General features: G+C 60.4%; 1 protein-coding gene across 1 annotated transcript; it reads right to left on the bottom strand.

Annotated features, from left to right (window-relative positions):
- Positions 1 to 391: 391 nt before the first annotated feature.
- Positions 392 to 2,583, bottom strand: LOC135291103 (oligodendrocyte transcription factor 2). Its single transcript, XM_064405120.1, has 2 exons — positions 2,437 to 2,583; positions 392 to 2,181 (listed from the first exon to the last, which is right to left on the bottom strand). The coding sequence occupies exon 2, from the start codon at positions 2,142 to 2,144 to the stop codon at positions 1,263 to 1,265; it is 882 nt and encodes a 293-aa protein (XP_064261190.1). The 5' UTR covers positions 2,145 to 2,181; positions 2,437 to 2,583; the 3' UTR covers positions 392 to 1,262.
- Positions 2,584 to 14,410: the final 11,827 nt, after the last annotated feature.

Below are 14,410 nucleotides of genomic sequence, written 5' to 3'. Positions count from 1 at the left end.
GCGGTTCCGCTCCCGAATGAATATTTAATTCAAATTTCGCTTTTGCCAGGCTCTGGGTTCGGCAGGCAGAAATCTCCACGTTACCGACGCGGTACCGCTCGGTTCTTCCTCGCCGCTCTGGTTCTAAATGGAATAAATGAGGAAAAAAAAAAACCCAACAAAAAACGCCCCAAACCCCAACCCTCAAATGGTTTCGATTCGCCGGCGAAGCAAACTGACAAAAAAACTTCGCGAAACTCAAGGATGTGCCTAAAATATTCCCATCCCTTCCCCATCTGTCTCCGCCTCCCCGGAACAGAGAGGAAGAGGAAAATGAGATTTATTTAATTTTTTAATTTTTTTTTTTATTTATTTAAAATCTCAACAGTGGATCACTTTTTTTTTTCTTTTTCTTTTTTTTTTTTTTGCAACCAAACAAGTAATAAATATTATTTAGCAACTTTTTTTTTTCCTTTTTCTTTTTTGTTTGTTTTTTGCTTTTTTTTTTACAAAAATAAACAGATGATAAAATCTCTGCGAGGGGCAGCGATAAGAAAAGTTGTTATTTCAGAAACAAGCCCAAGTTCTCAGTATTGCAACACGGACAGGGTGAAAGTTCCTACGCAGAAAGAGCATTAAAGAGTTCAGACTTTGTTAAAGGTGGCAGGAACGTAAAAAAAAAAAAAAAATTAAAAAGAAAAAAAAACGAAACAAACGTGTTATACTCTTAAAAGTAAAACAACCCGACAAACCCCAAGAACCCGAAAGGAAGGAAAGCAAGGCGAACCGACCCCTTTTCACTCATGAGGCTGACACAGAACAAGTGCACGGACGGAAGCTCAGGCAGAGCGGACTCGCGTCCTTATCGTCTATTTACAAATCCCGCGGCGAGAGAAAACCGGGGCGGCCCCGGCAGCGGGCAGAGCCCGGCACTCCCGGCTGAGCCCGGGGCGGCTCGGGGGGCTCTGTGTGTACAAACCGGGGAGAGAGGGGAGGGAAGGGGCGCAGGAACGAACAACCGAGTGCCAACCCGGGGCACCGAGCCAGAGCCCCGGTGCAGCGCTGGCCCCTCGGGCAGCGGCCCCGCGCCCTCCCCTCCTCCGCAGCTCCCGCAACGCCGCAAAATCAAAGCCGCAGGAGGTGCGCGGGGCTTTGCTCGTGCCGGGGGATCCGGGGAGCGGGGCAGACCCCGGGCCGGCTCCGTCCCCTCCCGCCGCCGCCGGGGCAGCGTCTGTAGGTCCTGGGGGCGCCGGGGGCGCGGCGGGGCCGCCCCGCCCGGGGGCTCATTTGGTGTCGGTGGCTAATCTGGGCAGGCTGGCCGTGCCCATGCCGGAGACGTGGTGGTGCGGCGGGGCCGACACCTGGCACATGCTGCAGGGGCACGGCATCCCGCCCCAGTGCTGGAAGCCGCTGCCCAGCGGGGCGGCGGCGGCGGCGGCGGCCGAGGGCGACTTGAGGAGGCCGTGCGGGGGCCGGATGGAGCTGACGGCGGAGAGGCCGGAGCCGGGCAGGGAGGCGCTGGAGACGGCGGCGGGGGGCAGGATGGGGTGGTGCACGGGGTGCGAGGCCGGGTGCGCCGGGTGGCCGGGCAGCGGCGCCGAGTGAGCGCCCATGCCGCCGGGGCAGGCGGCGGGGTGGAAGCCGGCGTGGTGGCCGCCGTAGATCTCGCTGACCAGGCGCTTCATCTCCTCCAGGGAGTTGGTGAGCATGAGGATGTAGTTGCGCGCCAGGAGGAGCGTGGCGATCTTGGAGAGCTTGCGCACCGACGGGCCGTGCGCGTAGGGCATCACCTCCCGCAGCCCGTCCATGGCGATGTTCAGGTCGTGCATCCTCTTGCGCTCCCGGCTGTTGATCTTCAGCCGCAGCTGCTGCAGCTCCGGCTCCGTCATCTGCTTCTTGTCCTTCTTGGAGGAGGAAGAGGACGACGACGACGAGGACGACGAGGAGGACTTGAAGCCCAGCTTGTCCACCACCACCACCCCCGCAGCGCTCATGGCGCTGCGCAGCTCGGCGCTCAGCTCCGGCGGCGAGTCGCTCTGCGTGGAGCTGGACACGGTGCCGCCCGTGAAGCCCCCGCCGCTGCCTTTATTCCTGGCCGTGAGGAAGAGGTCATCGGGCTCCGGCGAGGACGGGCGGCTGGAAACCAGGCTGGCGTCCGAGTCCATGGCCCGGCGGGCGGGGCGGCGGCGCGCACCGGGCAGCCTGCGGGGAGGGGAGAGATGCCGCGGGCGGCCCCGCGTCAGCGCCCGCCGCGCCTCGCCGGGGCACCGCGCCCGCCCCGTCGGCGAGCCCGGGCAGCCGCGGCCCCGGCGGCACCGGCCGCGCTGCCCGCCCTGCCCCGGCGAGGCGGCTCCCGTCCCGTCCCGTCCCGTCCCGTCCCGTCCCGTGCCGTCCCTCCCCTCGCCGCTGCCGGCCGGGCCGGGGTCCGCGCGGGTCGCGGGCGCGGGGGGCACTCACCGTGGCGAGCGGCGCGCCGGGACGGGCGAGCACGGCACAGCAGCGCGCACCTTGCGGCGGAGCGGCCGCCGCTTTATAGCCGCGCCGGGGAGGAACGATGTCACCGGGCGGGAGGGGGGCTGCGCCAATCCGCGGCGGCGGCGGGGGCACGGCTGATGTCACCGGGGCCGCTCCGGCTCGCTGGGGCGGGGGGCGCCGGCCCGAGCGGCGCGGGGAGCCCGGCGGGGGGGAGGGACTTTTGTCAAATCCATAATAAAACGCGACAATGACAGCGCCGGGAACAGCTGTTGGGGGGGCGGGACGGGACGGGAGCGGGGACGGGGACGGGAGCGAGCAGCCCCCGGCACGTCGGTGCTCCCCGGTGCCCGGCCCGTCCGCCCGCTCCGCCGCTCGCAGCGCTGCCCCCGCCCGGTGCCCCCTCCTGCCCCGAGCCCGGGCGCGATTCCCCCGTCAAGCGGGGCAAGGAGAGGCGGAGGAAAGCGGGATTTCGGCCTCTCCGTTCCCCGCGAGCGAATCTCCCCGAGCATCCCCCGCCTCCGGCCCCGCACACACCCGGAGAAGTTCTTGGAGCGGCCGCTCAAATCTGCCCCCAAAAAATCCTTCAGCGGGAAGGGAGCAGGAGAGGGGAGAGAAAGAAAGAAAGACAGAGTAAAAGGCGTTAACAAACGAACAAAAAATGACCTTCGGAAATGCCTCCCGCCTCGCTGCGCTGCTCGCCCGGCTCCCGGCGCGTCCCCTCGCCCCGGCAGCTCCGCGCAACAGGGCCGGAGCTTCCTCGCACCGGGGTAAATCCCCCGGCCGCCCCCCCGGCCCCTTCGCCTTTGTTGTATTATTTTTACACCCGTGTGTTTCCCAGCTGGCCCGGCAAGCCTCAACCATCCGTTAAATATGTATTTAAAACGTTAAGAAGTGAAGCGTGGAAATGTGTTTCCCAACGGTTGCGGGGATGATCCGTAACAGGTCAATTAGGAAAATCTGTCCCCGCGACAGCCGGGCCCGCCGCCCGGCGTGTGTCCCGGCCACCGGGGACGCGCCCGGGCTCCGGCGGGGCAGGGGGGACCCCCGAGGATGGAGGGGGGCTGGGGCCGAGCCCCGGGGTGCGCAGCGGGGCGGGAAGGGGGGCTGTGCGAAGTTTGGGTTTATTCTGCGGGCGGCGGCAGCCGGAGCCGGGCGCTGCCTTCTCCCGGCGGCTGGGGAGAACAGGGCGACAAGGAGCACAACGAATTGAGCCCCGGAGCCTCTCCCGGAGCCCCGCAGGGCCCGGCCGGAGGAGGGGGAGCGGGCCGCGGGCAGGCCGGGAGGGGCGGCGGGCGGGGGGATCCCCCCAGGGCAGCGGGGCTGGAGTGAGGACGGGGAAAAGCCGCAGCGCTCGGCTCCTGCCCGCCAGGGCTCGGCAAGTTTCTGCCCAAAGGCTGGGAGTTTCCTTCCCCAGGGAAGGAGCTGTAAAAGGACGGGGATCCCGGGGTCCCCCGGGTGCGCGGCAGGCGCGGCTCGGCCCCGGGAGCTCCAGCAGCCCCGGCAGGGGCAGGAACCTGCCCGGAGCCCCCGGGCTGGGGAGGGACCCGAGCAGGGTGGGCTTCACCTGCCGGGAGGGACAGCGGGAACGGGGGGAACAGGGGGGCCACGGCCTGGACAGAGGGATGGACAGAGGGATGGACAGTGGGAAACGAGGGGAACAGCCTCCGGCCACGGCCCGGACAGCGGGATGGACAGGGGGACGGACAGAGGGATGGACAGCGGGAACGGGGGGAACAGCCTCCGGCCATGGCCCGGACAGCGGGATGGACAGGGAGATGGACAGAGGGATGGACAGGGAATGGATAGCGGGATGGACAGAGGGATGGACAGAGGGGATGGACAGAGAGCAGGGGTGGACAGAGGGCGGGGATGGACAGAGGGCAGGGATGGACAGAGGGCAGGGGTGGACAGAGGGCGGGGATGGACAGAGGGCAGGGATGGACAGAGGGCGGAGGTGCCGGGGGCAGCCGGAGCTCGGGGCCGCTGCGTCCTGAGGCCGTTCTGGCATCACCCTGGGAGGGAGAAATGGGCAGTGGACTGGCTCCTTTTCCCTCCCCTTTCCCTTTCCTCTTTTCCTTCCCCTTCCTTTTCTCCTTTTCCTTTCACTTTTCTGCTTTTCCCTTTCCCTCCCCCTTTTTTCTTCGTTCTCTCTTTTCCCTTTTCTTCTGTTTTCCATTTTTTTCTTGTTTCTTTCTTTTTTTTCTCTCTCGGTTTGTTTGTTGGTTTTTTTTTTCCTCTCCTCACTGCAGAGAGGAAACCCCTCTCCGAGCCCGCAGCAGAAATCTCGGGATCTGAGTCCCTAAGGGAGCAATGTCCTTGGTGACCACTGTCCGTCCGCCTGGACGCGAGCCCTGCCCCGCCCGCAGCCCGCGGGGCCGGGAGCGGGAGCGGGATCGGGATGGGGATCAGAATCAGGATCCGGATCGGGATCGAGATGGGGATCAGGATCGGGATGGGGATCAGGATCGGATCGGGATCGGGGTCGGGATGGGGATCGGGATTGGGAGTAGAATCAGGATCGGGATTGGGACCGGGACCGCCCGGTGCCGCTCTGCCGTCCTGCCAGGGGTGCGAGGAAGGAGGGGACGCTCTCTGCCGTGAGATGACAGATGAAGTGTCGCGCCTCCCCCTCCCCGGCCTCGGGAAGGCTCCGCGCCGCCGCCGCCCCTCGCTGGCGCATCCCGGGAAGCGGCCCCGGAGCGCTCCCAGAGGAGCCCTTCACCCGAACTTGATTTTGACACTAAAATGTGGAGCAGAGCCCATTTGCTGCGCTATGAATATGTATTATTTTTTTTTAATAGCGCCTGTAGACAACTAAGGCGTGAATGAAGGCAATCAGGGAACACGATGAAGTGATAACTTAATAAAAACCAGACCATGGCTTTCATGCTGGAAATGGCTTGGAATGTCGCTAGGTTGCTGCCGGAGGGGTTTATTGCCCGTACCCCCAGCCCCAGGGGTACCCTGGCCCCGCTGGAGCTGCCCCTCCGGGAGGGCCGGGAGGAATCCGAGGCACGCGAGGCGCCCAGGGCCGGGCTGCGGCTGCAGCCCCCGCAGCTGAAAGAGGTTTGGGCGCTGCCTCGGCGAGCCGGAGCTGTCTGCCTCCCATCTGGGCTCCAGAGGCTCGGAGAGCTCCCAGCTGAGAGCGGCACCTCCGGGGATCCTGCCCCCCAAAGCCGCAGGCGCGCAGAGCTCGGCAGCTGCGGCGAGGCCAGGAGCTCTGCCCGCTCATCGGGGCACACTCACGGAGAGGAGAAACTCCAGCGCTCAGTCTGGCCCCTTTTCCGCGTTTTCTTTCTCGTTTCTTTGCGCTCATTTCCTCCTGGCTGCGTCTCAGTCAGGTACAGGTGGATTTTGCCCAGCCCGGGGTGTCGGGGAGCTCCACCTGCCCAATTAACACGTTTGGTACCTGCGGTCTCCGAGAGGGAAACCCGAGCTGGCTGAGCGGGCCAGGCGCTGCCGCTCCCTCGGGGCTCTCCTCCTCTCCAGCGCGGGGTTTGTTTGTGTTCACACTTGTTCCGTGGAACTGCTGCAGACACGCGCGCCTTGCCAAAATCTCAGCATGCCTTCCCATTCAATCCGAGGCTGCAAAAGCTTCTCATCTTCACAGGAGTCACCCAGAGGGAAGCCTCCGAAATACCAGCGCTGATGTTTGTGATATCTGCAGGATTAAAAACATGCAGGAAATTGGCCATCTCCTGCTCTCATTCAGCAGGAAAAAAAAACCTTTTTATTTATAAACTTTTGACACTCGAGCCCGCTGTCAGCGAGAACACAATAATTAAATTGCTGTTTAAAACGCAGGCAGGATCCCGGGTCTGTCAGGCTCGGGTCCCTCCCAGGCACGGCCGATCACGGAACCGGGATTGACAGGAGCGATTTGGCATTGTTCACCTGCACAGGAGAAGCTTTGGGCTGAGCTCAGGGCGGCCTTGCAGGGCCTGCAGGAGCCCCAGGAAAGCTGGAGAGAGACAATTTCCAGGGGATGCAGGGACAGCACACAGGGAAAGGCTTCACACTGAAAAATTTCTAGTTTAGATCAGAAATTGGGAATAATTTCCTCCCTGGCAGGGTGGGCAGGCCCTGGCTCAGGGTGCCCAGAGCAGTGGGAGCCATTCCCTGGGTGCTGTCCCTGCAGGCCTTGTCCCCAGTCCCTCTGCAGCTCTCCTGGAGCCCCTTCAGGCCCTGCCAGGGGCTCTGAGCTCTCCTGGAGCTTCTCCTCTCCAGGTGAGCACCCCCAGCTCCCCCAGCCTGGCTGCAGCACTTGGGCCATCACAGCATCCCCTGGACCCATCCTGTGTCTTTCTTCCCATGAAATGCATCGTGAGTTTCCAGTTCTCATTTAGTCTCCTGCCCAACGTTTTCAGAACCCTTTGTCACACTTTGCCATTTGTCTGTGTCACTCTTACACTCCCCTTCTGCTCTTTTCCACTTCCCATGGCTTGAGTTTGGCTGGGAGCTCCTCAAAAATGAGCCAGCCCTGGCAAAGTTTTAGTGCTGAGAGAGCCCAAACCCATGGACATGTTTTGCTTCCCTGCAAACACTCACTGGAAATCAGTTTTCCCTCAGGTTATCCCTTTCTCCTGTCCCTGCCCTGTGCTCATAAGGAAAACTCCTCAAAGTTCCTGGTGCTGCAGGTGAATGCACCTGTCTGAGCGAGCCTCCAGGGTTTGGTTGCTGTGGAAATGATCCCTGAGCCAGAGGGGCTGGTGCCTTCAGAGAGGCTTTGATTGGAGCAACAAGGGTTGGGCTCCTGTGGGAACACTCCCTGGCCAGGGGCTTTTCACTGCCGGCGTTATGGGAGGTGCTCAGAGAGGAGAAATTGGAAGTGCAGAATGTCCTGAGTGGGATTGACCCCCAGGGACCCCCCAGTGCCAGCCCTGCCCTGCCCAGAGCCCCCAAGCCCAGCCTGGGCACCCCTGGCAGCGCTGGCCAAAGGCTCCTGGAGCTCTGGCAGCCTCGGGGCCGTGCCCATTCCCTGGGCAGCCTGGGCAGTGCCAGCACCTCTGGGGAAGAGCCTTTCCCTGCCCTGCAGCCTGGCCTGGCCCAGCCCCAGGCGCTCCCTGGTGCTGTCCCTGTCCCAGAGCAGAGCTGGAGCTGTCCCTGCGCTGCCCTCGGGAGGAGCTGCAGCCCCGGGGAGCTCTGCCCTCAGGCTGCTCCAGGCTGGGCTGGCCAGGGCACCTCGGGGCCCTCCAGGCCCTTCCCCACCCCCGTGTCCCTCCCCTGGACCCTTTCCAGCAGCTTCTGATCCTTCCTTGAGACACCCAGAATGTCCCCAGCACTGCAGGTGAGGCTGCCCCAGGACAATCCCTCCCGCGAGGTTGTCCCTGGATTTATTCATTAATACGAAAAAAGACCCTCCGCAGAAGGCTGCACAGCAAAGCCTCCGTCAGAAATTCAGCGCGATTTCCCCTGGGCGCGGTGAGGGTTTTGGGGGGCCCGGCGCTCCCGGGGGAGCCGCCGAAGGAGGGGCGGCGGGGAGCAGAGCCAGCCCCGCCGGGAGGACACCAGCCCCGGCCGCGATGTCAAAGGTTGCGGCAGTGTCCCCCCCGCCCTCGGCGGGGCTTTGTTCGGCACGGTGGCCCCAGCAGATGGCCCAAAACCCGCACCCCGGCCGGCAAAGAGGGACCACATGTGACGAACCGTGGATGTCTCATTAGCACACGGGGCGGGGGGGCCGGGGAGGGGAGCAAGGATGAGGAAAAAAAAAAAGATAAAAAGAATACACAAAGCCATTTACATATTTACATTGTTTCTCCCTCATTTCCAATTCTCCTTTCGCCGGAGTGGCAGTGGGCTCGCTTTTCTCCTTCTGTTTGTGTGTTTACTTGTGCTAAATAGATTATGATAATCAGGCACATAAATGCATGCAACTGTTATTATGGCATTTTAATCACAGAGGTTTTCACTGGAAGCCTTCATTAGAATTCTCATAATCTCACTTGTTAGTGTAACAAACAGTAATAAATGCCAAGGAACTGGGATTAAGTCAGAGACATTCAGACATTAAAGGAGGAATATGGAAATGTTGTCAAATCTCCGCATTATTTATTGAAATGTCACATCAACAGCTCAGGTCTTTCAATCTCTCTCTCATTAGAAGGAGAGGGCGTGCGGCCACCTGAAGGCAGCAATTAGATTTTTCGGGAGTGCTGGAACCATATGGCCCTCCTCGACTCTTCCCAACTTTCCCGGGATCTTTGAAACCCCTCGGCTCCCGCTCTCAGCCCCAGCCCGGAATGATTTTGGGCGAGGGGGCTGGATGTGCCATGGGGAGATGCCCGGGGGGCTGGGGCTGCCCCTGGATCCCTGGCAGTGCCCAAGGCCAGGCTGGGCACTGGGGCTGGAGCAGCCTGGCACAGGGGAAGGTGTCCCTGCCATGGCAGGGGGGCACTGGGTGGGATTTGGGGTCCCTCCCACCCAAACCCTCCAGGATTCCAGCATTCCATGAAGGTGTCGCTCTGGTTTTGGTGCGGATCTTTGCAGGGTGGTGCCCACTGGACCCCCGGCCCTGGGGGCTTCCCCAGCCGAGCCGGGATTGTCCCGGCTGGGCCGGGCCGGGCTGGGCTGAGCTCAGCTGGGCCGTGCTGTGCTGAACTGGGCTGGGCTGAGCTGAGCCGGGCCGGGCTGGTCCCGTCTCCCGGAGCGGACCGGGCTCCCCGGGCGGGCGCTGCGGGCGGCGGAGCGCAGGCACCGGAGCCGCTCTGTCCGTGCGGCTCAGCAAAGCCGGCCCAGCCCGCTCATGAATGCTCATGAATATTCCCCGAGCCCTCCCCAGCCTCCTGCCCCTCCCCGGGCCGTGGGGAGGGGGCTCGGGGCTGGCCCCGGCACCCACGGGAAGCGCTGCAGTGCAGGAATTTCCAGATGTTTGGGTCCCCACTCTTTCTCCTTTGGGACTTTTTATAAAATCCAGAAGGAAAATTGAATATAAAACCCAGCCAGGCTCAGCTGGGCTGTCCCATTTCCCACGTTTGCCTTGGGGTGGGGTGGCCTCGGGGCCATCCCAGGTGTGGGACAGAGAACAGGTGAATTTTCCTCTTTTTCTGCCTTCAGCCTCGCAGTGGGAGTCAGTTTTGCAGGAAGAGAAAAAACCCTCCTAAAACAAATCTTGTTGCCCCAAGGGAGGTTTAATCAAACCTGTCCTGGAAGGGAAGTTTGATTTCCCTTTCCAGAGAGAAGACCCGTTTTAGGGGAGGCACCAGATCGTGCTCTATCAAATAAAATCCCAAACCAGCTCCTGTGCAAGCAGGACCTGCCCTTCGTGTGTGTGAGGGAGCCAAATCCGTGGGCACAAGGAAAGAGCAAAACCAGAGGCATTCTCCGGGAGAGAGGTGGTGGGAATGCTGCACCCAGCAGGATCCAAATCCAACAGGACTCCCAGCAGGATCCACAACCAGCAGGATCCAAATCCAACAGGACTCCCAGCAGGATCCACAACCAGCAGGATCCAAATCCAACAGGACTCCCAGCAGGATCCAAATCCAACAGGACTCCCAGCAGGATCCACACCCAGCAGGATCCACAACCAGCAGGATCCAAATCCAACAGGATTCCCAGCAGGATCCACACCCAGCAGGATCCAAATCCAACAGGACTCCCAGCAGGATCCACACCCAGCAGGATCCACAACCAGCAGGATCCAAATCCAACAGGATTCCCAGCAGGATCCACACCCAGCAGGATCCACAACCAGCAGGATCCAAATCCAGCAGGATCTGAACCCAGCAGGATTCACACCCAGCAGGATGAAAACCCAGTAGGATTCCCAAGTTGGATCCAAACCCAGAAGAACCCAAACCCAGCAGGATCCAGACCCAGCAGGATTCCCAGGCTGGATCTGAGCCCAGCAGGATTCCCAGCAGGATTCCCAGGCTGGATCCAAACCCAGAAGAATTCAAACCCACCAGGATCCAGATCCAGCAGGATTCCCAGCCTGGATCCAGACCCAGCAGGATTCCCAGGCTGGATTCAGACCCAGCAGGATTCCCAGCAGAATCCACACCCAGCAGGATTTGCAGCAGGATTCCCAGATTGGATCCAAATCCAACAGGATTCCCAGCCTGGATCCACACCCAGCAGGATTCCCAGGATGGATCCAAACCCAGAAGAATCCAAACCCAGCAGGATTCAGACACAGCAGGATTCCCAGATTGGATCCACACCCAGCAGGATTCCCAGGATGGATCCAAACCCAGAAGAATCCAAACCCAGCAGGATTCAGACACAGCAGGATTCCCAGATCAGATTCAGACCCAGCAGAATTCCCAGCAGGATCCAGACCCTGCAGGATTGCCAGCAGGATTCCCAGGCTGGATTCAGACCCAGCAGGATTCCCAGCAGGATCCAGACCCTGCAGGATTCCCAGCAGGATCCACACCCAGCAGGATTCCCAGATCAGATCCACACCCAGCAGGATTCCCAGGCTGCATCCAGACCCAGCAGGATCCACACCCAGCAGGATTCCCAGATCAGATTCAGACCCAGCAGGATTCCCAGATTGGATCCAGACCCTGCAGGATTCCCAGCAGGATCCACCCCCAGCAGACAGACAAGCTCTGGCTCACAGCTCAAGTGTGGAGCCTTGGGACCTGCAGCTCTTGTCTCTGCCTCCCTCCCCTCCCCAAACACAAACATCCAGCAGGGATTGATGTTCCCAGGAGCTGCTCTCACACCACTCCATCCCACATCCCCTTCATCTGAGGGCCAGTATTCCTGCAGGCCCAGGAGGTTTTTTAGGATTTTTCCAGGCTGTCCCTCTCACTTTGTGCCATGCTGAGGATCCCCTTCATCTGAGGGCCAGTATTCCTGCAGGCTCAGGAGGTTTGTAGGATTTTTCCAGGCTGTCCCTCTCACTTTGTGCCATGCTGAGAAACCCCTTCATCTGAGGGCCAGTATTCCTGCAGGCTCAGGAGGTTTTTAGGATTTTTCCAGGCTGTCGTCTCATTTTGTGCCACGCTGAGGATCCTGTTCATCTGAGGGCCAGTATTCCTGCAGGCTCAGGAGGTTTTTAGGATTTTTCCAGGCTGTCGTCTCATTTTGTGCCACGCTGAGGATCCTGTTCATCTGAAGGGCAGTGTTCCTGCAGGCTTAGGAGGTTTTTAGGATTTTCCAGGCTGTCCCTCTCACTTTGTGCCATGCTGAGGATCCATTTGTGCCATCAGCCTCTGGTTTTGTGCCCAGCTCAGTGCCAGCAGGGGGGTCTGTGCTGGAGTGCCCCTTTCCCATCCCAAAGGATCATCCCGAGCTCCAGAGGGATGTTCTTGTCCTGGCACAGGGTTTATGTGCTGGCTGTGAGGAAAAAAACATGGGGAGATTCCTCCCTTTGGGTGAGGCTCTGGCAGTTTTGATCTTTTAGATCTTTTTAATGATGGATTTATTGCTCTGGTTCCCTGTGCTGTTTCCCCTCTGGGGGTGGGCTGGAGCTGCTCTCCTGGCCAGAGCAGCCCTGACCCCCTCCCACGTGTGCCTGGCCCCCGTGGGCCGGGATTTGAGGCACATCTGCCTTTGGAACAGCTGGAATGGGAATGCCTGGAATAGCGAGGCTTCTCTGAAGCCCACAGGGAGGCTGCTCCTGGCCTGGCTGTGAGCGGGGTCCTGGTGCTGCCCCCGAGCTCAGCACCCTCCAGAGCCTCTGGGGACTGCAGGGATTCCCTACCAGAACCTCAGCACGGCCAGGCCTCTGCCCTTGGTGGGCACCTCTGTGTCGGGGGATGGAGCAGGGAAACCAGGGGGGCTTGGGGGGCTCACAGGAGGGGCTCAGGCTGAAGGAAGTGTGAAGGGAAAGTTTGGGAAGGAATCAAAATCGTCAGAGAATCCTAGGATGGTTTGGGTCCAAGGGACATTAAATCCCACCCAGTGCCACCCTGCCATGGCAGGGACACCTTCCCCTGTGCCAGGCTGCTCCAGCCCCAGTGTCCAGCCTGGCCTTGGGCACTGCCAGGGATCCAGGGGCAGCCCCAGCTGCTCTGGGCACCCCGTGCCAGGGCCAGGAATGCAATTCCTGGAGGGGAAGGGGAAGGAGCAGTGGGTGCAGCACCAGGATGAGCACAGGGCCAGGAGGAGGCACGGGGGTGTCAGGGAAAGAAGGTTCAGGAAGGAGAAAAACTGCTAGGAATTGCTTTGGGGTTTTTGGGAAATCCCAAAGAAGGATTTTTTCTGTTGCCTAAAAAGGGAGAGAATTCCCAAACCCCACATAAGTTGTTCTCCAGGCCTTGGAAAATCCTTCTATTCAGAACATGGATTTCAACCTCGCTCAGCTCTTTGCAACCCAAACAAAAATTAACCTAAAGCAAGATCTCTGCTGTATTTTCACCTGAACCTGCAGATGCTGACCTGGGCCAGTAGACTTGAACCCCAAAAAAATCTAATTTCCTCAAAAAATGCAAAAAATCTGTGGCAATGGCCCTTTGAGTTCTCCAGGAAAATCTAATTTCCTCAAAAGCCACAAGGCATGGCACTGCCACCTGGGGCTGCAGCAGCCAGGGCTGGCTTTGCTGGCTGTCCCGGGGCTGTCCAGCTGTCCTTCCTCCCACCACAGAGGAAATCCAGCCCCTGGCTGAGGCTGTGCCAGGCACAGGACGTGTCCTGGTGGTGGCATCTGTGTCTGAGGGGCAGCCGGCTCTGTTTGGCACGCTTTGGCCTGGTTTGGCTCAGTTTGGGTCTGTTTGGATCAGTTTGGCTCAGTTTGGCCTGGTTTGGCTCTGTTTGGCCTGGTTTGTCTTGGTTGGTCTCTGACTTAGCTTGGTTTGCCTTGTTTTTTCTCTGTTTGGCTCAGTTTGGCTCTCTTTGGTTCTGTTTGGCCCAGTTTAGCTCAGTTTGGCCTGGTTTGTCTCAGTTTGGATCAGTTTGGCCTGGTTTGGCTCTGTTTGGCCTGGTTTGGCTCAGTTTGGGTCTGTTTGGCTTAGTTTCGCTCAGTTTGGCTGCGTTTGTCTTGGTTGGTCTCTGATTGGCTTGGGTTTGCCTTGGTTTGTCTCAGTTTGGCTCCAATGGGCCTGGTTTGTCTTGGTTGGTCTCTTATTGGCCTGATTTATCTCAGTTTGCCTTGGTTTGTCTCTGTTTGTCTCAGTTTGGCCTAGTTTGGCTCAGTTTGGCTGTGTTCGGCCCAGTTCGGCTGTGTTCGGCCTGGTTTCTCTTGGTTGGTCTCTGTTTGGCCTGGTTTGGCTCAGTAATGCTGTGTTTGTTCATTTTGGCTCAGTTTGGCCCTGTTAGGCCCCGCTCTCATTTCAGTGCCTGGCCGGTGGCACAGGGACACCGTGACACCGTCTCTGTCCCTCAGGAGCCGTGCCCGGCCTGGCCCGGCCCGGCCCGGCCCTCCCGCTCAGGTGACACCGGCACTGTCACCGTCCCTGCCGGCCCCGCGGGCACAGCTCGGAGCCTGCCCTGGCAATTCCGGCCCTGCAGAATTCCCTCTCCTTCCCCGGGCCTTGCCCGGCATTCCCTGAGCCCCTGGAGCGTCCCAGGGCTGGGTTCTGAGCCCAGCTCTGTCCCCTCAGCTTGGGAAGGACCTGGGGACACTGAGCACGGCCAGAGGGGCAGCGAGGCTGGAGAGGGGCTGGGAACACAACCCTGAGAGGAGCCCTGAGGGAGCTGGGGGGGCTCCCCTGGAGAAAAGGAGACTCAGGGGTGCCCTCCTCACCCTGCCCAGCTCCTGGAAGGTGCCTGTGCTCAGCTGAGGCTGGGCTCTGTCTGCAGCAGCACTGGCACAGCCAGAGCTCACAGCCTGCACTGCACCCAGGGAATCCAGGCTGGGAGCAGCAAAGAGTTTTTCCAGCAAGGGGATAAAGCTCTGGAATGGCTGCCCGGGGAGGGGGTGCAGTGCCCATCCCTGGGGGGGTTTAACAAAGCCTGGATGTGGCACTGGGGGCCAGGGCTCAGCTGAGCTGCTGGGGCTGGGCTGGGCTCCATGGGCTGGAAGGGCTCTCCCAGCCTGGGCATTCTGGGATTCTGGGAGTTCTGT

Source organism: Passer domesticus, chromosome 2, assembly GCF_036417665.1.
Source record: "Passer domesticus isolate bPasDom1 chromosome 2, bPasDom1.hap1, whole genome shotgun sequence".
Classification (NCBI taxonomy): domain Eukaryota; kingdom Metazoa; phylum Chordata; class Aves; order Passeriformes; family Passeridae; genus Passer; species Passer domesticus.
Note: the sequence above shows the minus strand (reverse complement) of the source record. Positions and strands in the feature narration are given on the sequence as shown.